Below are 21,961 nucleotides of genomic sequence, written 5' to 3'. Positions count from 1 at the left end.
TATATATCAACCATTGGTGTAGCTAGAGGATGCCTTTATATAACCACCATATGAGCTGTGTTCTAAACCCATGCATCTGTCCATACTGCTTTGGTCACTGTATGGAGGCCTGTTGCCTGTTGGTGATGTGAGGAAGGGCAAGGGAATTTTCTGGTTTTTTAAGGGGTCCAATTATCTAAACAATCTGTTTCATTTTCTAAATTAAAATCATAAGGGGGGAATTATTAGAGGTTGATAAAGGTTCCCCTAGTTTTTCATAACCACAACCGACACATGATTTACAAAATGTTAGAAATTAGTAACATACAAAGGAGTGAATTAGAAAGGCAAATGGAATTTCCACTGCTCCATAGGGATAGAGAAATTGTTTATAGTTTGACCAAATAAATCGGGAAATATTATTTTATTAGACAATTTAGTATCTTATATTGTGAAATTTGTTAATTAAAATTATTGAACGAGTTACTGTAAGTCTGTAACTAATCGATAATCTCATATGATACCATGTCAGACGCTTTTTAGTAAAAATTTGATTCTATATACTCTCAACTAATCATATCTTCTACCATCTCTATCAAATAATTGCACTCATAAAATAAAAGTTATAAAACCAAAATTTCCATCTTTATCTATAAATTATATAGAAAAAGGTGCCATATCGGCAAGCCAGACATGTCAAATTCGTTTGTTGTTTTCTTCAAAGCAGATTCCCGCATTGAGTCCAACGCGTCCACCACAAGCCTCAGTATAATAATTAACAAAGCCCAAGTCCACCAGAGTGTTGACAACACGCGCCGTACTCGCGAGTGCAACGATTCCGCACTGATATAACAGAAAAGAGAAAATTTATTAAAATCCGCGCCAACAAACCAGCCGTACTTTGATTCTTCACTACTGACTGGGAGCTATAAATACCAAGAGAGCAAAGCATGCAGCTACCTTTCCAATCAGCGAGTCTCGATCATTCTTATCCGAATTCCCAAACAACCTCCTTCATTCTCTCCCCCAGTTTATACCAGCAACTCTCTGTACCCTCTCTCTACTCTCTGTACCCTCTCTCTGTGGATTGCGAGTCATCATGGGGTCTATGGAGCAGACGATTCTGGTGACCGGCGGCGCCGGATTCATTGGCAGCCACACGGCGGTTCAGCTTCTGCAAGAGGGATTTAGGGTTTGCATCCTTGATAATCTCGACAATTCGTGTATTGAAGCTGTTCATCGAGTCAGGGACTTGGTCGGCCCCAAGCTCTCTCAGAAGCTCCAATTTCATTTGGTATATATTGCTATAACATTTCTCTTTTTGTTTTTTGTTTTCTTCTTGGTCACTGCCTTGGGTTTACTAGCTTTTCTGGTACTGATGGCGATGGTGTAGGATAGGTTGATAGTTATCGCCGCTTTGTTAGCGAACACTTGAGCTTTAATTCTTGATTTGTTAATTAAATAAAATCTTATCATAAAAACTGATGCTCATTTCTAATTTTCGCGAAAATTGGACTTATTGATGCTCGTTTCTAATTTTCCGAATTGAAGCTCAACGTAGACGTGTTGGTTTCGGTTGGATGGCGATCTGTTTAGATATGAAATGTCAGAACTACAAATTTGTAATTGTTTTATTATTTTCCAACAATTTGCTGGTCTGTTTGGTCCCAGAGAAAGTTTGAGAACCTGAAGTGTTGGATTTTTGAAACTTTCTTGGTTTTTCGAAAAGCTCAGTTGATTTAGGATCGTTATTATGCTTCAAAAATGTTGAAATTAAATTAAATTGGTTTATTTTTCGTTGCAGGGTGATCTCAGAAATAAGCATGATTTGGAGAAGCTGTTTTCTCAAACTAAGTAATTATTGTTTTTTTTACTTCAATCCAAGTATTTAATTTTAATGGTGGGTTATTGTATTGACTTTTTGTTCTATAATGACACAGATTTGATGCTGTGATCCATTTTGCTGGCCTAAAAGCTGTAGGGGAGAGTGTTGCGCACCCACTCCGTTACTACAACAATAATTTGATCGGCACAATTAATCTTTATGAGGTCATGGGAAAATACAATTGTAAAAAGGTTAGCTTGTGTTTCCAATTTTCCATCTCTGAGCATCTTTAGTTTTGTTTCCGAGTTTCTGCAGTTGTAGCTCAAATTAGCATCTTATAGCATTGGTTTTGTAATATCTTTTCATGTTCTGCCTCCTACTAACACGATGAATATGATGCCATGGGTGTGTAGATGGTTTTCTCATCATCTGCAACTGTTTATGGCCAACCTGAAAAAGTTCCATGTGTTGAGAATTTTGACCTTGTAGCTTTGAATCCATACGGCCGTACCAAGGTATGTTCCACCATCTTTTTCTTCTCGGGTCCACAAATCATAGGATTAATGTTGGGAGTTAAAAAATAAATAAAAAGCTGACTTGATTGGGAATGGCTGATTTGTTTTGGTTAAAAGGAATGCAGCTTCTTTCTTCTCTAACATATAATTTACTCTGTTTTACTAGCTTTTCCTTGAAGATATTGCTCGAGATATTCATAAGGCAGAGCCTGATTGGGGAATTATTCTGTTGAGGTACTTCAACCCTGTCGGAGCTCATGAGAGTGGTAAAATTGGTGAAGATCCTAAGGGCATCCCAAACAACCTCATGCCTTACATACAGCAAGTAGCTGTTGGAAGATTGCCTGAGCTTAATGTTTATGGACATGACTATCCCACCAAGGATGGTACTGCGGTATGTAAAATCCATAAAGATTGTTTGTTCCTTCAAGATGATTAGTAGGAATTAACTTAGTTGTTGATTAACATCCATCTACTAGTTCCATGTTGAATCTATTTGGCTTGGACCATATGGTTTTGTATTCCACCCAAAGAATCATCTATAAGCATGCTGCTTATACACGACTTTATGGGCATCATATGGAATCTTCCCTAATTACCAATTTTGTTTTTCATCATGAACAGATCCGAGACTACATCCATGTTATGGACTTAGCAAATGGTCATATCGCTGCTCTTCAGAAGCTTTTTACTACAGAGAATACAGGTGATTGTTCTTATTTCAACGTGCATTTATATGTTAACAAACTTGCTGTCACCTGCTGGTAAATTGCAAGGGCATGTATCAAGAGTTGCCATGTTTCTAAGTATATCTATTATCTCAGGGATAGTTATGGCAATCTTCTTTGACATTTGGGTGTTCTAAAGAGAATTTCATGTCTTAGGTTGTATTGCCTACAACCTGGGAACTGGACAAGGTACATCTGTGCTTGAAATGGTTGCTGCCTTTGAGAAGGCTTCTGGAAAGGTGATTGTTCCCTTCCTCTACTCAAATCTCTCTCTCTCTCTCTCTCTCTCTCTCTCTCTCTCTCTCTCTCTCTCTCTCTCTCAAATTGGGCACTGTTGAAGTTTTTCTCATTTGTATATCCCAGAAAATCCCTATGAAACTATGTCCCAGAAGGCCAGGAGATGCTACTGCTGTTTATGCCTCAACAGAGAAAGCTCAAAGGGAACTTGGATGGAAGTATGTACAAGTTAATTCTTTTATGAAACGCAATACAATTCACCAGATGGATATTCTTATAGATGCTTTATGATATGTTAGACTATGAGATACATCCTGTTGTATACCTGATTGTATTATGTTAACTTATCTATGCTTGTACCTGCAAGATGATTAACAGGCATCTCATAATTCTGTGTAATCTGTATTTTGAATTTTTCCCCTCTGCTAATTCGATATTCTCTTTCAGGGCACAATACGGAATAGAGGAGATGTGCAGGGACCAATGGAAGTGGGCTGTTAACAATCCATGGGGCTACCAGGGCAAGCTTTGAATGGAACACTGCCTTGAAAAATAAAACTATATTTGATGTCCTGCTAGGCTGCTCCGTATGTTGGTCTATTATGTGGCTTCCCTTCTTTTTCTTCTTTCTTTTTTAGTCGTTGTGCCAAAACTGGGAATAAACTCCTTTTTTAGCAAAAAATATGTGAATATTGAAAAAAAGGTAAAAGATCGAATGGTTATTTTGTTGAATGATGCACGTGTTGGTCAGTCTTGATAGACTTTTGTTGAAGGGCTCTAATTTAATCAGGGAAAGTTTAGAAATCTCTTTAATTGTGGATGATATGTTGGTTGGAATTATTAGGCTGTGGGGAGTTGCTAGCAGAAACGTGTAAAAAGGGAATGAATGCAGTCCTAAGCTTTGAGTGGATAAAGCTTGTCGTTTAATATTATGGCGTTGCTGTTGCACAAAGACAAAATAGATGGATAAGAGTATCTGGATTTTAAATTTGTTAATATTTGAACTTTGAAGCGGCTATGCAATGAGGGTTCCAAAAAGCCATTACAATGACGATGACAATCATTTTCGATAACAATTATAATTATTTTCAGAGCGATTTTTACTGTTTCAAATGATTATAGTAAATTACAATGCTGAGCGTTGGAACACTCGCGTTAAGCGTTTGCAATGCATGCATTCGAAGCTTCACCAAAAATCCGTCACAATTCTTAAAAGTGAACTGATTGAATTTTTGCTAGAGTGCTTACCTATTTAGTACAAAGCCTCCTCCACCTATCGTTTTCTCTAATCTCATTAATTATAAAAAGTAGGTATGTGATACTCCATTACCTTTAGAATGAAATAAAACAAGAAAAAGTTTCCAGAATTATACTAATATTCAGTGGCAACATGGGACTGCACCACTTGTTTACGTGCAATAAAAACCATTCTTTCTTTCAGACACAGGAGCAATTAAGTTGAGAATTGGATGTGAATTAGATGCTTTGTGGGGACCCCAACTACAACATAAAAATAGAAGCATCAATTTCAGAGTTTGCTACGTGTTAGACTGTTGGTCCATTCTAATAAAAGCTTTCTAGCTTCTACCATCGTCCTCTACTCTGAAGTTACAGGTATGATTGTATGAACCACTTTCTAAGAATTAATTTTATCCATTCATTTCTGAGAATAAAATTTTCATAATTGTCTAGTACCATATTATTATTATTGGTCATGTAGGCATGTAGCTAGTGGGATATTTGGGCTTATATGTGTTGTCAAATATTTCAACACACTTTTGTTTGTTGAAGGTACGTGCCTCTTTTTCTTAATTTATTTGTGTTTGAAACACACTGAAATTGGAAAACAACACTAACAATCAGTTTTAATTAATTACAGGTCAACTTGACAAGTTTATCAGCTTGTGGTGGGCACCCTAGGCAACAACCACAGCCAGTTCAACTTGAAAGAATGAAGTAATGAACCATGTCTTACTCTTACCTTTGAAAATCTGGTTAATTATTTTTCACTTTTCTCTGACTTTATTACTTTCGATCTGCTGAAACTGGAAACCAGTTCATAGTTACAATTTCTTATGCAATTACCATTCTTTTGAATTATTGTACTTGTGCATCTTTCTGCTTCAGTTTGCTTTAATTTATTTACAAGTACTTGTATATGGGTTAGGGGACGTGTGAGATGGGACGAAGCCAACCTTAGTGCAATTGAGGCAAATAAGCCTGTGAGGAAGAAGATTGATGAACCCAAGACCCCATATCACCCAATAATTGATGAGGTACATGGTAAGCTGAATTATTGGTTTCTTTCTGCAGCTTTTTCCTCTGAATTAATGCAAAGCAATTTAATCAATGGTCGCATTCACCGGTAACTTTATTTTCTAAAATATCTAATATGTTATGTTCACACCATGCATAAAACAAGAATTCATCTTATCAAAAGTTTTTAACTTCTTATAAATAATCTAACATGTGAGACTGTATAGTAAAAGTATACTTCGGACCATTTTAATCTCATATACAATGAAGTCTCAAATTTCCTATTGGGGATTCTGTTGAAGGCAACAGTTCTAGTTATGCTGCTCCTGCTGAAGCCATAAGAAAAGCTTTAAATGAACTAATTTCCGGTCAAAATCATTCTACACATTTTGGGAAATGGGCATCAGATGAAGATAATGCTAGGGATATGGACCAAGATGGAGGTTTGTACTCAAGCTTCATATGGTCCTCTTTTTGTAACCTGCTTAGTTATATTTCAGATTTGTTCTTAATTCTCCGTGTTATTTACTTTCTTTTGGGCAACTTTTTTACCAGACTTTGGTCTAAAAGATAGGGGTGCTACAATGAGCTTTAAAGAGCGCAGAAGAGCTCACTATGATGAGTTTTTGAAGGTGAAACAAGTAGTTCAACAAAAGGGACCCTTTTTGAATGATGGAGATGATAGTGATGAGACCAGATATAATTCAGTTTTGTTGCCACAGGATGTTGGGGTGCAGAGAGAAATTCACATTCATGGTGCTGATCATGAGATTCTGCGCACTATAGACATTCAGGAAGGTCATGTATAACAGTTGTCCCGCAAAAGCCAAAACTTCTCAATTCAAACAACTTGAGGTGATAATGTGTATAGATGAAACTGTAATAAAGGTTTTAATGCAAATCATGTATTATCGAAAATATTTCTCCGATAGGATCCCGCAATTAGGCTTAATGTTGATCATTTATATCGAAAAAAGTTTATGATGGCATTGCGGGGTTGCTTGTCTTTTGAACGGTTCTTTAATTTTTTGAGTTATTTTCAAATGTTTGGTTCTGTTCATTACCTTATTATTTTATGAGTTAAGGAAATTAAAAAATGGAGAACTAAACTGTAGACTCTAAATTCTAAATGGGTGTGTTTTGACCTTTCTCATGACAATATTTAAAGTTTAAGCGCTGCATGATCTGTTTATTAAAGACTGAATGTATATTTCTTTGGAGAAAAGATTACATTTATAAGAAGTGATTTGTTTATGAAACAGGCTCAATTTGTATCTCTTTAGAAAAAGACTCCATTTATATCTTATAGTTTGTATGGCCCTTCAATTATTTGTTTGAGCATATCTATGTTTGCTTGTGTTTTTCTGCGTGTCTCTTAGAGCTTTCGGTAGTAGAAATGAGTCACCTTAAAAACACCCATGTATAAATAATGTTTCTGGACCCACTTCTTCACAGGTTTCCATTGCAATCTGAATACACCTGTCTGTCACAAGGTGTTTTAGTCTTATTTGAGGACACGTCAATTCATTGAGTCCAATAAGAACTTCTACATGCCTCTGTTTTGGACTGGTTCTATAATCTTCTACATGATGTCAATTCAAACTACATATAATTATGTTCATGAAGCAATGTTCCCTCCCTTAGTATATTATTAAAACTACAAGGGGCATCCCAATTGAACTACAACACAAAGCTCCTAAACCAAACAGCTCAGGACAGCAGCACACGGAATAAAACAGCCAAAACCAAAGAGAAAAAAGATACAATTAAACAACCAAATCCAGAACCAGGCAGAACAAAGCAAACTGAAACAAATCTCTACTAACAAATTAAAATATTAACAATAATATTATGTTTCAGTGATGAACAATAGAGAAGTTAATTTGTAGGGGTTAGAGTACTATAATTAACCTCAAAGAGCTTGCTTGACCTACCTCTTATATATGGTGGTAAACTGGTAATGATGGACTTGAGATAGGTTTCTTCAATTTCTAAATAAATTGTTTTTCCTCTTCCTCCATATCAATTAAGCATACAATGAGTCAATGACTGCATAAACAAATTTTTGTGTTCTTTATTTTTGTATATTTATTTTGACTCTTTCGTCTAATCAGATCATTATTCTATAAATTAATATCTAGATTAAGATTTTCATATAATTTATTTTTTAAAACCAACATGCCAATAGCACGCAACTCAATAATTAACAGATGACTTACTACTAAATCTTGTTAAGAAGTTTTTTTTTTTGGTAGGAGGGAGGGCCAAAGGCCCAAAAAAAAAAAAACTAGCTAAAAATAGAACGATTGTGATAAAGGCCTATAGAATCTTCAAAAATAGTCTGAGCACACCAAGAAGGGGGATGGTTAAAAATTTGCAAACCCAGGTCTAGAGAATGACCAAAAGTAGCAAGACTATCAGCAAAAATTTGTTAAGAAGTTGATAGAGAGAATTTCTGATAATGTTTGTTAGATTGAATAAAGGAGCAAATATATACAATACAAGCTTTGTGTGCAAGTAAAACAATTATCTTAGTAGTACAATGAATCTATATACAAGGAAAGAAATCAAGAATATAAGGTAAGTAAATCAATCTACAGTTTAAGCAATTGGAGTGTGATCGAACATGGAGAGTGCCGAACTAGTTTTTAAGGTATAAACATTGCTCCTTTCCTAAGGGTTTGGTGAAGATATTTACAACTTGATCCTTGGATGATAGAAAGGAGGCAGTTTGTAGCAAGAAATTTTAAATTTTCTACGAACTATATGGCAATCAATTTCAATGTACTTAGTTCTTTCATGAAAAACATGGTTAGCAACAGTATGAAATTAAGGCTGCTTTATTGTCCCAATAAAGTGTGCTTGCAACTAAATGTGACACCTAGATATAGAGAAGATAACGAGCCATTGTAGTGTGCATTTTGTATGACTAAATGATGTTTGATTTGTTTAATTTGTTTTTTTTTTTTTGTGATGTTTACCTTTAAAAAAAAATTAACCTAGAACATTGACATTTTGGATTATAAATTTACATCTTATGGTGGGATAAAAAAAGTGTTTAATTTTTTATTAACTTGCTAAATAGTTAATATAAGAATACTCGTAAGATACTAAATATGTACAAGTCAACTGGTATTAATGACATAAAACTACATAATAAAATAATGGACCAAATTAATTACACTCAATTAATCAATTGGTCAATAGATTTTAGCCTATATATAAAGATGTCTCAATAGTTTTCGAGAGCACAAAATTAGAAGAGTTTTTTATGGGGTATCCTTTCATAATGAGGTGGGACCCTCACCATATAGGGCTCACATCATTGTAAGAAAATGTCTCATTAAAGATTGAATCTACAAAATAATCTCATAACAAGCCAAATGAGAGTCGACTCTCTTTTCTCTCTCTTAGGTTTAGCAGCCTCCCTCACCTGCATCTCCCTCTCCTTTGTGAGAGCATTTTCCTTTCCTTTGTGAGAGTTTCCCCTCCTTCTTGTGAGAGTTTCTTCATTGATTCAGTGGTGATCTGTCTGAGCTATGCTCTCAGATTTCTTTATTTCATTGCCTGTTTTTCCTCCCTTTTCCTCATCAACCAAACCCCTTTTGAAACCATAGATCTGGTATCCTTTCTTTTCTTTACATCCATCACTTCCCTCTTTTTCCCCTTTCTTCTTTATTTCCTTTACCCTCATGTGAAGCCCTTGATTTGCTCCTACCCCAACATTTCTATTCGATTCTCCTTGTCTGATCCTTACAGACGCTTGTTAAAAGTGAAATTCACTTACCCAGTGGAATATGGGAGTCGTTTTGACATGGGTGTCTCACCCCCCATTCTCCCAAGTTGTTTCTCTTTGCAGTTGGTTACCGTCATTCTTTAGTGGATGTGGCTTCAGTTAGGATTGTCGTTTTTCGGCGATGTTGGTGGTTCTGGCGTGTGGTTTTAGGGATCTTGGCTTGTTGTGGTGGTGTCGTGGGTCTTCCCAAGCAGGGGTTGTTCCTTGGTTACAACGGCGGCGGCGGCGGCGGCCTTTATGGCTAGGGTTTTTCTATTGTTTTTGTCTTATGTTTTTCTTTTAGTTAGGCCTTTCTTTTGTTTGTTAGGCCTTTGGTGTATTTGGTAATTGCTGTCTTTTTCTTTGGAGTTTCCTTGATTTTTTGTAACTTGTGTTAAAATGGGTTTGCTAAGTTTGACTTGTGAAACTGGACCGTGTACTCTTTATCTCTTCAAAGAGTATATTGTCCGTCCAGTTTCTTTTAAACCTCACTTATTGAGCCAATTCTTTGTAATTTTTCACTTTAATCTAATGAAATTTTTTTTGCTAAAAAAAAAAATCTCATGAAATTTTACATCGGTAAGTTATTGTCACCTAGTCTGAAATTAATTAAGATCACCCACGTGACAAACTGACAACAAAACCACAAAATCTAACATTTTAATATAATTATTATAGATAAAATTATTTGTACTCTTTTTACCACATTGATATCATGTCTAAGAGATAATATGCATGACAGGAATTGTTAATAAAAAAAACTATATCCTAATAGTCCTAAAGTAGATATATGATATATCATACATGCATATACACTTCAAATGCATATATGAACTAGTGTCCATTTTAACGAGGAAGGGTATTGATCGCATAAAACTAACAATGGATCTCACACTAGCTAGTTACATAGTCAATCGGTCAAATCATATAACCCGACAAAATGTCTGGATACTTTACACAACGAAAAGATAACTTTAAAATTTTTATTTAATTAATTACTAAAATTACAGAAATTACCTTATATTCAAATTAGGACGTGTATAAATCTTCAAAACCAACAAAACGCCGCAAAATCTAACTCTTTTTCATTTTTACTATCTTGTTCTCGTGCTTGAACTTAGGTTCTAATTTTTATACACCTTAGTCTAATATCACTTCACCAATAGTTTATATACACCATCAAATACTATATTGAAAGTAAAACTTAATATAAAATTTTTAAAATTTTTAAATCACTACTAATTTTTAATTAAAAAAAATTCATAAAATAAATTGAACTTTAACTTCTTCTATAATTATACTTCTACGTAAAAATATCTCAAAGTTGAATATCATATCTTTTAAGTTCTTTAACAAATAAAAAAAATAACACTAATATTCAAAAATATATTTTCTTTATTTGTCCGACTCCAAATCCTTATCTCATTGGCCTCCTTTCCGTAACCTTACCGACACGTATTAAAGCATCAAGTAATTGCAAAAATATAAAAAATAAAAAACGAAGGAATGGGAGAAGCTTCTGGAAAAGACGTTAGAAAAAGAACCTACTACTCCCACACACACACACACACACACACCCTCTTCTTCTCGCGCCTTCCTATCCAATCTTTCTCTCTCTATCTATTCTCTGTGGGCCCCACAATTTTTGCCCTTTTTCAAATCCACTTTTTCTCTTTTATATAAATTAAATTAAATTTTTTTTCTCTTTTCTTCCCGAACCCACGAATTCTCTTTTTCTGTCCCCCTCCTCTATCATTTATTAGTCCCCCAGAACCTTCTAGAAACAACAAAACGCTCTCTCCCTCCTTCTCTCTGATTCTGGGAGCTGCTTCTTCTCTGGTGGTGAAGCTTGGTGCAACAGACCAACACTCTACGCAAGCCAGAGTTGGCTTTCGTGTTAGAACCAACTTCCTTTCCCAGCTTTCTGTTTGGTTGGTGGGAAAATCCCTCCACTTTCTTCCACCCAAAGCTGAAAATCTACGCTTTCCAGGTACATACGCTTCTTTTAATTCGATTTCTTTATTTAATCTCAAATCTATATTTCAATGGTTACCAAATCGCAACGTTAAATATTAGAATTTTTTTTTTATTAAATATTAAACAGTTACTTGTAATTTGTCTTTTATTCAACGGAGTCTAACTGTCTAATCTAATAAAGAGTTTGATAAATCAGTTAGTGTTAGAACGGCGAAACTAACTTGTAGACTAGCCCTTGGATCTGAGAGCGAAGGCCCAATAGGCCCATGGCGTCATTGCCGGCCGAGCAGAACGGCGACTCCGGACCGCTGGGCGGAGGAGACTCGCAGAGATCGCTTCCGACGCCGTTTTTGACCAAAACCTATCAGCTGGTAGACGATCCGTCCGTCGACGATTTGATTTCGTGGAGCGAAGACGGATCAGCTTTCATAGTTTGGCGACCTGCTGAGTTCGCCAGAGATTTGCTTCCGAGGTACTTCAAGCACAACAACTTCTCCAGCTTCGTTCGCCAGCTCAACACTTACGTAAGTCTCCAAAATTTTCTCCCCCACTTTCATTCTCTTTCTCGGCAGCCAAACAAGCTGGAAACGAATAAAAATTCTCGTCTTTTTTCATTTTATATTTCATTTTTTTAATTTATTAGTGTTGAACTTGTAGGGATTTAGGAAAGTCGTGCCGGATCGGTGGGAGTTCGCGAACGATTGCTTCAAAAGAGGAGAGAAAGGCCTCCTCCGAGAGATACAACGCCGGAAAATCTCGCCGACGGTGTCCGCGTCAGCTGCCACGGCGACGGCGATGGTGACGGCAGTGTCCGCGTTGGTGCCTGCGGTGTCTCCAACAAACTCCGGCGACGAGCAGGTGATCTCCTCAAACTCGTCGCCGATGGCCTTGCCGGTGACGGTGATTCAACGAACCAGGAGCTGCACCACTACGGCGGAGATTCTCGAAGAGAACGAGCGGCTCAGAAAAGAGAACATGCAGCTGAGTCACGAGTTGACTCAGCTGCGCGGATTATGTAACAATATCTTGGCTTTGATGACGAACTACGCGTCTGCTCAGTTAGAGAACGGTGGAGGACGAGGAGGAATTGCTGTGGATAAGCCTCTGGATCTGTCGCCAGTCAAACAGGGTCAACCAGCCGAAAACGCCGCCGTTTTAGGCGGAGCTAAAGCTGAGGTGTCGGCGGAGGAAGAGGAAATGGAGGAGGTGACGCCGAGGTTGTTTGGAGTTCCGATTGGGGCGAAACGCGTGAGGAGAGACGAGGAGGAAGAGGAACAACATCAGGGAGGAGGAGGATCTGAGGCGGTGAAATCAGAGCCGTCGGATGGAAACTCCAGGCGCCATCAGGACCCTACGATTCTGGAGCTGGGAAAATGATTGGACACGATCTGATCGATCTGTGATGTTGAATTGTTGATGGTGATGATTTAGATTGTGGAAGCGTGGACGGCACCGCACGTGCGAGATCGATATACTGGGAGAGTGCCACGTGGTTTCGGGTCCATCCACAAAGATGTCGCAATTTTCTTTCTTTCTAGTTGCTTCTGGAAACCGGAATCGACGAATTTGACGAAAGAGGAGGAAAAGGGAAAGCGAGGTTATCCATCATCATCCGCAGTCAAAATTTGGAAAAGCTAGATTACAACAATTTTGTTTATAATTAAGATTAAGCAGACAGATGAAATTTTGACTTAGTGTGGTAATATGATAGTGATAATTTAGATCATGTATTTTCGTAATCTTATTTTGCAATGGGAGTCAAAAAGGTGTCTCTGTGTAATTCAGTCTTTTATTAACCATGTGCTCTCATGGTTCATTGACATTTGACAACTGAGAACTGAGCATATGCCAGTCAAGGATTTTGTCTTTTGTAGTGTCGTTCTTGGCTCTCTTATAGTCTTATCCTTGGGGATTCGTATTCTGTTTGTAACTTTCTTGTGAGTATCTTATTAATGCAAAAGAGAAACTCCCATCTATTCTTAAACAATTTATAATGAAAACCATGGAGATCAAATTGGCACATCAAATTCCATTCTTGCTTATGTTCTCCCCAGTAAATAATGCTGGCAATCTTTGTGGGCTTGCATATTATATTTTTAAATCTAAATATTATAGATCTGCCATCCATATGTGAGCCCTTGCTACATAAACCAATCTAGCTACTACGTATTTTGTACTACATCTTACATAAAGTCGAGCAGTAAAGAGCTTGTAGAGTTAGAGAAACATAAATAAGACCAGCACGCAATGGACGATGGGCAAAGTGGGCTTTTAGTACTTCAGGTAATGTATATGGCCCTTGTTGTTTTAGATTAATGGACTAGTGGTTTTAGATCTTATTTGGGTCTAAAAATATAGGGCCCAATTTACAAATAGGAGCCTATTTCTAGTGGAATCAGCAGGTGGTTTTGCAGTACAGTAGATGGCGCGACAGTTGTATAGTTTTTTGAGGTACCATTTAGTAACGGCAATTGGTTGAACTCGGAGGTAAAGAACTTGAGGAATAGAACATTGTTCCTGAGTAATACTTCTTCCTTTTTCTGTTGAGGCTTCAGCCAACTTTGGATGCAAGGCAAATTGCATATATTTCACCCGTGATATTTCCACAAATATTCATGGTGAAGGCATCGTGCATATCTTTTATATGGAAGACAGAGAAATCGAGCCGCATATGGGAAAACTGCCTATTTCGCTAGGTTCACATTTGTGGATTCAACCGAGTTTTTTTAAGTGTGATCCCGGCCTATACCTGCATGTATGTACGTACAACACCTTTATTTTTGTGACTGCATGCTAAGTTGTATGTTTTTTCAACTCTTCTTTTTTATATTTGAAGGTGTTTGGGTAAGAACAAATAAGAACAAGTGATAACATGCGAGTGATGAACTTTAGAGGATATGGAAGAACAATGTAAGATCTTCTGGGTTATTCTTAGCTGGTTATGTGTGTATTTTGTGAGGATTTTGTATACGCTTCATTTCTGTATATAAGTAGATTTATATAGGCAAATGAAGAGGTAATGTTACCTGCATGTGGATGAATGACTAAGAAGATGCCACGTCTTGGGTCAGGAACAGTAGCATGCACAACTACCAATTACATTTGCATTCAATGCTGTTTTGAATGCAAGCATATATGGTTGATCAAATGAAATACCCTAATAGTCATGACTGTGAGCTGAGTTGTCAAGTCTGTCAAAAGATCATATCAGGTGTACTTGAGTATGACGATACGTCTCAACTTGATCTTCTAGAATGGCGGTGGGAGTCCGAGCCGATCCAAACACATATGTCTCCTTATGTGTAGATGTGAACCTCATATGTGATAGGATCGGACGTGGATGAGCCGATCAGGTAATTAGTGTAGTAATTGCTTCAAGTGTATACTAGCCATGATTGGTGATTGGATAACATGGGGATGCCAAGCCGAACTGAAGATGTCTAGGAAAAGATGAACCCTCAAGTTTCTAGTAAATTTCAATGTCGGTTCAGATCAGATCGGATCGGACTTGATCAACCTTGAGATAAGATTCGATCCGATCCGAATTGTACAATGTTTGTATTGTTGAGATAGCATGGTGACATAGCCAAGTTTGACCAAGTTGATCGTTGAAAAGTCAGAGCAAAAGTGAAACCTGATATGCCACGTGTTAGTTTGTGATTGGTCATTGAATTCATGTGGATTTATTCACAAACATATGTCATTTAAAATTTCCTTTATATTTTTCAGATTTATGATGTTCCTATATATTCCCATTAATGTTAGTAGATATATAAATTTAATTTGAAACTAAGAGGGATTGACAAAGTTCTCTTATATATACTGCAAATAAAATGCAGGACTTGTAATTGTTTACATATCTCTCTCTCTCTCTCTCTCTCTGAATAAAGCAAAAAATATTTTCAAATTAATAACAGACAGATAAAATCTTAGATACAATCTTGTAACAAAACAAATTAACAGACAAAAGGTTAAATTACTTTAATAAAAACTATAAAACCTTAGATAGAATGCATTCCAAACAACTAGATACTATGTGTTTGAAATGGATGTCAAAAATAAAAATATATATATTAAGGATAATTTCAAATACATACACATATACTATATGTACTGTGGTTGAAACCGCAAATCTACAGCTAGCATAAAAAAACATACATAAAATGGAAATGTACGTGAGGTCGATATTTTGCTTGTCCAATTAAGGAGTAGTGCTTCACTTTTGATCTCCAAAGACTAAAAAGGTCAACACACTTACAATCTGTCAAGCACATAATCTGAACCCTTACTGGTGCGGCTGGGACCAATCTAGTTAGCTACTACTTTGTACTACACCTTATAAAGTCAAGCAGTAAAGAGTTTGTAGAGTTGGAAAAAATGCATGTGTGTAGGATTGCTCATTCGAGTATCAGAACAGTTCTTAAAAGATAACAAGTGTTTAAAAAATAAAAAATTATTATTAATTTATAAACATGTCATTTCTTAAATGAACTGTTTTGTCATTCAACGATATATAATTCGTGTATATGAGTCACAAGCCTTATTGAAGCATAATCAAAACTGCATGTGAATCTGAACCGTACCACATGCATGTTAATTTAATTGAAAATCAACTTTATTAATGATTTATATATTCCCAATCCTACACCAATATCTGTAACTTATATACAGCCTGCAAAATGATAAGATTTACAAAGATTAATCTCCAGAAACTTTGGATCGCAAGCTGCATCGATCATACTTCTCTAGGATGGTATGACTATATCTGGTATTCAGTTCAATCCTTTAAATGGTGCCCAAATTGAGTTTCCAGATATTAAGAAATTTGATCCATATTATATAGACTACTCGATCGATCTCATTTCATTATGAGAAACTTTGTGTTATCATCAAATCTTTCTTAGACAACTGATTACATAGCTAGTCATGGTTCTTTAAAGGACTTAAGGACTATAATTTTATCGGCAAGAAGATAATATACACTGATATAGCTCACATCAAATTTTCAGATCTTTATTAATATTATGCTTGATTGGTCTCTTAAATCAAATCATAATGTTTTAAGAAGGATTGTATTAATTAAAGAGTTTTGTGATTCCCAACTTAAATGATATATTGCATAAGCCCAAATACAAGTAAGAGGAAGACCAAGGTCCAAAGACAGGCCAACCAAACATGAATAAAACAAAGAGACAAAAGGCCCAAATACAGAAACAAAAATATAGTTTCATGGTTTATATACTGCTTCCTTTTCTCTATCGCTGGCTTCTATTGTGAGAATCACTTTTGCCTTTATTTTATTCTGATTTCGTACTACAAAGATGTTTCAAATCCACATGTGTCATCTTCCATTATTTGATGGCAAAATTAAGGAAATATTTGGTGACTCTAATATTATATTTCATTAACATGCACATATCTAAAGCTTGTAAGTGGGAAATGAAAGTGTTCTCCTGATGACCAACACGATGCAACAAATCTGGTAAAGTACTGTGGTTGTAAAAACAAATCTATATACAGCACTTCACTAATATTTTATCCCCCAATTGGTGTGCTATATACCATAACCAAAATAATAAATAAAGGAAAATGTACGTGAAGTCAATCGTTTACTTAATTAGTCAAGGAGTACAGCTTCACTTATCTCTGAGGACTAAAATATGAACGTTCATGTAATAAAGAAAGGATAAAAAATATAGGGGCAGTTCTCAAATTTATGTCTTTATTTTTTTTTTTAATTAGAGGCATTTTCCTTATTTTGCTCATATTGTGAAAAAAGGATAAGGGTAAAAAAAAAAACGCCCTTAATAATAATTAAAATTATTTACAAAAAAATAAAGACAGATTGATATGTGTTGCTATCTTTATATCTTTTGTTAAAATGGTAGGGGTGCTTCTCTTCTACCATTAATATAAGCAGAGGCGTTTATTTTCAGTCACTTTATTTCTTAACAAAAACACAGCGGAAGTTCTCAAATTTACACCTTTATTATTATTTTTTAATTAGAAGCATTTTCCTTATTCTGCCCCTATTTTAGTGCCCTCGTAACCCATTTTTCTTACAGTGAACCCTTGCTACATATGCAGACAACATTTAGTGTGGCGCTGGGACCAGTCTACTACTTTGTTGGTACACCTTATAAAAGGAATGAGCTGTAAAGTTTGTAGAGTTGGAGAATATTTGTATAGGATTGTAGATTCCGTGTCAAAGTAGTTCAGTTAAAAGATAATATGTGTACTTATAAAATAAAAAATTGTCATCGAGTTAAAAACATATCATTTCTCATTTAAATTAATCTATCACTTATCACTATCACGTGAAAAAACCAATTATACACAAGTTTTTTCTCAAATTCCTCCGGTGTTTAGGGTGCCACGATGTGTCTTTTTCATATTTGTTTATTAATTTGTGCCGACCTCTAATAATACAGAATTACAAATTTGGGCATGTAATTTTCGTGCAAGTTGCTGTGATACATGATATGAGTCATATGACACTGAGTGGAAGTAATATGATCACCCAAATTGGTTGACTTCCAATTCCATTCAAATTTCAATGCCTTATTTTTTTCTTTCGGCAAAGTGTTATATGCTTTACTTCCGAGTTCATACCATGTAATTGCGTTGCAAATTTGCATGGAAACAATTAATATTCATGCAGACCCCAGACGGCAGACGACAGTCACAAAATCTACAAGTAGAACAAGAAACGACCCTGTTAGAGAAAAAAAGAACAAAACAAGACAAACTTGTTTATGACAAAACGACTTTTATATCCCGCCGTATGCTGCCTGACAACTTTGTGGAAAAACAAATCAACCCCAAAGATTATTCATTCATATTTCGTGTATTAAATGAGTCACGACTCACGAGCCTTGGCCGGCCACATGGGGCACGTTACGTACCCACTATCATTTGCACTACTAGGGGTGGGCATAATAACCGACGCACCGAAAAACCGAACCAAACCCACCGTAAAAAAATCGAAAAAAAACCGAGTTGACCGAAAAGTTAACACCGTAAGAGAAAACCGAACCAAACCGTATATGGATGGTTCCGGTTTCGGTTTTATGCTCATTTAACCTGAATCAAACCGAACCAAACCGAGTAATTTTTAAAAAATATAATTAATTATATATTTTTATGCACATTTTATACATTTTTGTTCACATTTTATACATTTTTATACACATTTTATACATTTTTATTTTAAACCCTAAAATATATTTTATATAACCCTATGAGTTTAATATTATATATATAATAATGTTTTAGTATATAATGTTAGTTATATCTTATATAATAAAATTAGTGTATTCTATTTCTATATACTCTATAGTCTATAGTCTATATAATAATGTTTTATGCATATAGAGTTATATATAAACTTAGTATATAACTATATAGTTAGTAACTTAGTATAGTTAGTTATATATAACTACATAGTTAGTAACTTAGTATATAGTTATATATATACTACAATAGTTATATATAACTATATAAGTAATATATAATTATAGTAGTATACTAGTATATACTATAGTAGTATATAATTATATATATACTATACTCATTACTCTATAGTAGTTATATACTTATATATAATCTTATATATAGTTATAACTTATAACCCAAATTTGTCCAAACCCCAAACGAAATCTCAATCTCCACAAACCTCAAACGAAACCCCAAATAAAATAAATTAAAAAAACCAAACAAATAGATTATATAATATATATAGTTACAGATTATAATCTTATATTAGATATAACTTATAAATTATAACCCTAATTTGCCAAAACTCCAAATGAAACCCCTACTACCCAACTAACAAAATAAGCATGTTATATTTATTTTAAAACCGTGCATGCACCGAACCAAACCGTTTTTACAATGGTCTGGTTTGGTTTGGTTTTTTTCTAATTTGTTCGGCTTACAACACCGAACCACACCGAGAAAATATTTATGGCGCGGTGCATGGTTCTCGGGGTGAAGTGAGCCGAACCACACCGTGCCCACCCCTATGCACTAGTACTTCACACCAATTTCGACCCCACATTAAATGTTATATAAGTTAGGAGCCTTGTTGGTATAAATTTGGACCACACATTTAGTTGAAAATTAATGGAATAAATTATTCATATTTACAGTATGAGAACATATTATGTTGTTAGTAAAAAAAACAAAATTTGCTAAAGTACCTAGTAAAACATTTTACACAAAAATGTTTAACGATGTGCTCGTATTATGTTGATATTTTTTTAACTATTAAGTATCGACGAGTTTGCTTTTTTCCTATTAGGGTGGACACTTCGCACATGTTTGCTTTATATGTAGTCCCCATAGGGTATAAGTTTTTTTAATCGGAGACTCGAATTCTTGTGCTTGAATTTATAGCTACAATTTCGAACCAACTCCTTCCACATCTTGGAGTTCCTAACTTATTATTGATTCTAAAAACATTAAAAACTATTGGGACACTTGTGAGGGAGTGAAATATATATATATATATATATATATATAGAGGATATAGGAGGAAACAAGCACAAAATCCGGCCGTAATTTGACTTGGCAAGCTGGAAAATTCCATGGCTTTGTGATTGTGAGTCATACAAAGCTGCATCCACCGGACCACCATAATATTCTACCCTTTAAATTTCCATATCCATTCCCCATTATATATATTCCACGAGGAACCTGCACTGTAAGTACTAACCCCTGAAACTCCCAAGAACTATCTCTTCATTTATTTCTAAGCTGCCTCAACTTAATTAGATTACACACACACACATATATATATATATATGTATTATTGTATATATCCCTCCAACTCCAATTTATAAGATTCAAAGTTATCACCATATATGTTGAAGCACAATGATCGTCATCATCAGCAGCCATTGATGAGCATGGAGATCACAGTGATATCAGCCCAAGGCCTCAAGACCACCTCTAGGCCCAATATCTTCTCACACAGGATCAGACCCTTCATCACCCTCACCACTCTCCCACCCACCACCAACGGTAGTGATGATAACTGCCACGTGTACAGAACAAGGGTGGATGATGAAGGAGGAGCCAACCCCACATGGGGTGACAAGTTCCATGTCCCTACAGACACCACTTTCTTCACCAACAGGTACTCTTGCTTCTACCTCCAGCTCTTCAGCAAGAGGCTTATAATGGGCCGGACTCAACTGGGCTGGTGTCGAATCTCGGCCCACGATATTGGGTTCCCGCCAGCAGGTCAGGCCCGGTACTTGAGTTACCGGCTACGCGCTAGAGACGGTTCAAGGACTCATGGAATTGTGAACCTGGCGGTGAAGTTGGACAATTTGGCTCCACTACTCGGCTGTCACGGAGTGTCAAACGCCATCTTATCATCACCGCCATTCGACACGTGTCACACAGTTATTGGCATGCCGGTGACAGCGCTACCACCTTTGGGACTGGGTGAGTGTTCTGAGGCTTTTCAGGGACAGTTGGGTCACTTGGGTTCTAGTTGTAAAGAGTGATTTGGCCATGTCATGTAAAATATCAAACTTTTAATCAACTCAAACGTTGGTGTTTGTTGGAGTTATTTCAAATTCGAACAGAAAAAAAAAAAAAAAGGGTTAGATATAAAAATGGTCTACGAATTTTACACTGATTCTTAATTTAATTTATTAACTATAAAATTTGTCAATTTAGTCACAAATTTTTCAAGTTGTACCAAAGCAATACAAACGTTAACTTCCATCCGAAAATTAACGGAATTGGTCACATGAAAATATGATGAACAGACTAATATGCTCCTAAAAATGTGGTCACTTGCTGTGCACATGATCAGTTTCTGTTAAATTTTTCGATGGAAGTTAATATTTATACTAATTTGGTACAACTTGAAAAATTTGTGGACCAAACTGACACTTTTTATAGTTAGTGAACCAAATTGAGATGCACAATAAAGTTTATGGACCATTTTTGTATTTAACAAAAAAAAAAAAAACAGAAGATATGTTCCTTTGGTAAAATTAAAATTGAGGGAATCAGTTTAAGATTCTCTAAGATTTTCTAGTTTTAACTTTACGATAAATTATATCGGCCATCATTCACGTATATTTATATTTAAAATAAATAAATTTACTAGTATTCTTGGAAAAAAAATTTCGTTTTCAGTGACATTAGAATGAAAATACTAAATTCTATTGGTTTCTAAGATTTAGAATTTCTAAAATCCAACTTTGTGAAATAAAATGGGTTTAAAAGAAAAATATATGTCATTCTTGTTGTGGTGGAAGGGTTATACAGCTAATGCCTTTTGTGGTGGAAAATAATACTTGAATATAACCGGTGTAGGGTGGACCTTGTATCTTCCATCCAAGTTGTTGTAATTGAGAAGTTAGAAAACTAAACTACCACTAATTATCAAATGTTGCATTGGGAGGACTGGCTAAGAACTTTCGCTCAATGGGTCATCGAGAATGATAGATTGATAGATAAGGTCAAATTCCAGTCATACAGTCATTGTATAGCATACGGTCACTTATTGATCTTTGAATGTTGATAAACTCATTTTTCTATTATTAGGATATTAATTTTTTATAAGTATTTATATTCTCACTCCCATGTTCTATTTTCACACTTAACTTTTAATAAAAATAATAATGACAAGTTTATACTTTGTAAA

General features: G+C 35.5%; 4 protein-coding genes across 10 annotated transcripts; all 4 read left to right on the top strand.

The window, feature by feature from the left end:
* The first annotated feature begins 920 nt into the window (after positions 1–920).
* LOC147273982 (bifunctional UDP-glucose 4-epimerase and UDP-xylose 4-epimerase 1-like) lies at positions 921–4,016 on the top strand. Its single transcript, XM_086228421.1, has 9 exons — positions 921–1,273; positions 1,784–1,833; positions 1,920–2,055; positions 2,218–2,319; positions 2,486–2,713; positions 2,944–3,025; positions 3,204–3,286; positions 3,411–3,502; positions 3,732–4,016. Exons 1-9 carry the CDS (start codon positions 1,079–1,081, stop codon positions 3,814–3,816), a joined length of 1,053 nt encoding a protein of 350 aa, XP_086084547.1. The 5' UTR covers positions 921–1,078; the 3' UTR covers positions 3,817–4,016.
* Positions 4,017–4,161: 145 nt separating this feature from the next.
* LOC147273981 (protein phosphatase inhibitor 2-like) lies at positions 4,162–6,686 on the top strand. Of its 7 annotated transcripts, none has more exons than XM_086228427.1 (7): positions 4,162–4,898; positions 5,005–5,075; positions 5,164–5,240; positions 5,452–5,567; positions 5,843–5,983; positions 6,111–6,172; positions 6,263–6,686. In XM_086228427.1, the coding sequence occupies exons 3-7, from the start codon at positions 5,236–5,238 to the stop codon at positions 6,347–6,349; spliced, it is 411 nt and encodes a 136-aa protein (XP_086084553.1). In that variant the 5' UTR covers positions 4,162–4,898; positions 5,005–5,075; positions 5,164–5,235; the 3' UTR covers positions 6,350–6,686. The 7 variants fall into 7 exon arrangements, with proteins under 7 accessions (XP_086084553.1, XP_086084552.1, XP_086084551.1 ...); XM_086228426.1 differs by having other exon boundaries at positions 6,096–6,172; XM_086228425.1 differs by having other exon boundaries at positions 6,111–6,686.
* A 4,355-nt stretch (positions 6,687–11,041) lies between these two features.
* AT-HSFB2B (winged-helix DNA-binding transcription factor family protein) lies at positions 11,042–13,122 on the top strand. The gene is made up of 3 exons (XM_086256426.1): positions 11,042–11,305; positions 11,489–11,816; positions 11,950–13,122. Exons 2-3 carry the CDS (start codon positions 11,559–11,561, stop codon positions 12,667–12,669), a joined length of 978 nt encoding a protein of 325 aa, XP_086112552.1. The 5' UTR covers positions 11,042–11,305; positions 11,489–11,558; the 3' UTR covers positions 12,670–13,122.
* Positions 13,123–19,877: 6,755 nt separating this feature from the next.
* On the top strand, positions 19,878–20,857 carry LOC147273979 (BON1-associated protein 2-like). Its single transcript, XM_086256923.1, has 2 exons — positions 19,878–19,996; positions 20,166–20,857. Exon 2 carries the CDS (start codon positions 20,196–20,198, stop codon positions 20,805–20,807), a length of 612 nt encoding a protein of 203 aa, XP_086113049.1. The 5' UTR covers positions 19,878–19,996; positions 20,166–20,195; the 3' UTR covers positions 20,808–20,857.
* The last annotated feature ends 1,104 nt before the right edge of the window (positions 20,858–21,961 follow it).

This window comes from Dryas octopetala, chromosome 9 (genome assembly GCF_963921425.1).
Source record: "Dryas octopetala chromosome 9, drDryOcto1.1, whole genome shotgun sequence".
NCBI classification, from domain to species: Eukaryota; Viridiplantae; Streptophyta; class Magnoliopsida; order Rosales; family Rosaceae; genus Dryas; species Dryas octopetala.
Note: the sequence above shows the minus strand (reverse complement) of the source record. Positions and strands in the feature narration are given on the sequence as shown.

Bases quoted from the DNA above. Each gene is read 5' to 3' on its own strand.
- LOC147273979 (XM_086256923.1), top strand. From the start codon at position 20,196: ATGAGCATGGAGATCACAGTGATATCAGCCCAAGGCCTCAAGACCACC.
- LOC147273982 (XM_086228421.1), top strand. From the start codon at position 1,079: ATGGGGTCTATGGAGCAGACGATTCTGGTGACCGGCGGCGCCGGATTC. The intron at 2,056-2,217 runs GTTAGCTTGTGT...ATGGGTGTGTAG, and splicing joins GAAAATACAATTGTAAAAAG to ATGGTTTTCTCATCATCTGC. The intron at 3,026-3,203 runs GTGATTGTTCTT...TTCATGTCTTAG, and splicing joins TTTTACTACAGAGAATACAG to GTTGTATTGCCTACAACCTG.
- AT-HSFB2B (XM_086256426.1), top strand. From the start codon at position 11,559: ATGGCGTCATTGCCGGCCGAGCAGAACGGCGACTCCGGACCGCTGGGC. The intron at 11,817-11,949 runs GTAAGTCTCCAA...TTGAACTTGTAG, and splicing joins TTCGCCAGCTCAACACTTAC to GGATTTAGGAAAGTCGTGCC.
- LOC147273981 (XM_086228423.1), top strand. The intron at 5,568-5,842 runs GTAAGCTGAATT...ATTCTGTTGAAG, and splicing joins AATAATTGATGAGGTACATG to GCAACAGTTCTAGTTATGCT. The intron at 5,984-6,095 runs GTTTGTACTCAA...CTTTTTTACCAG, and splicing joins GGATATGGACCAAGATGGAG to ACTTTGGTCTAAAAGATAGG.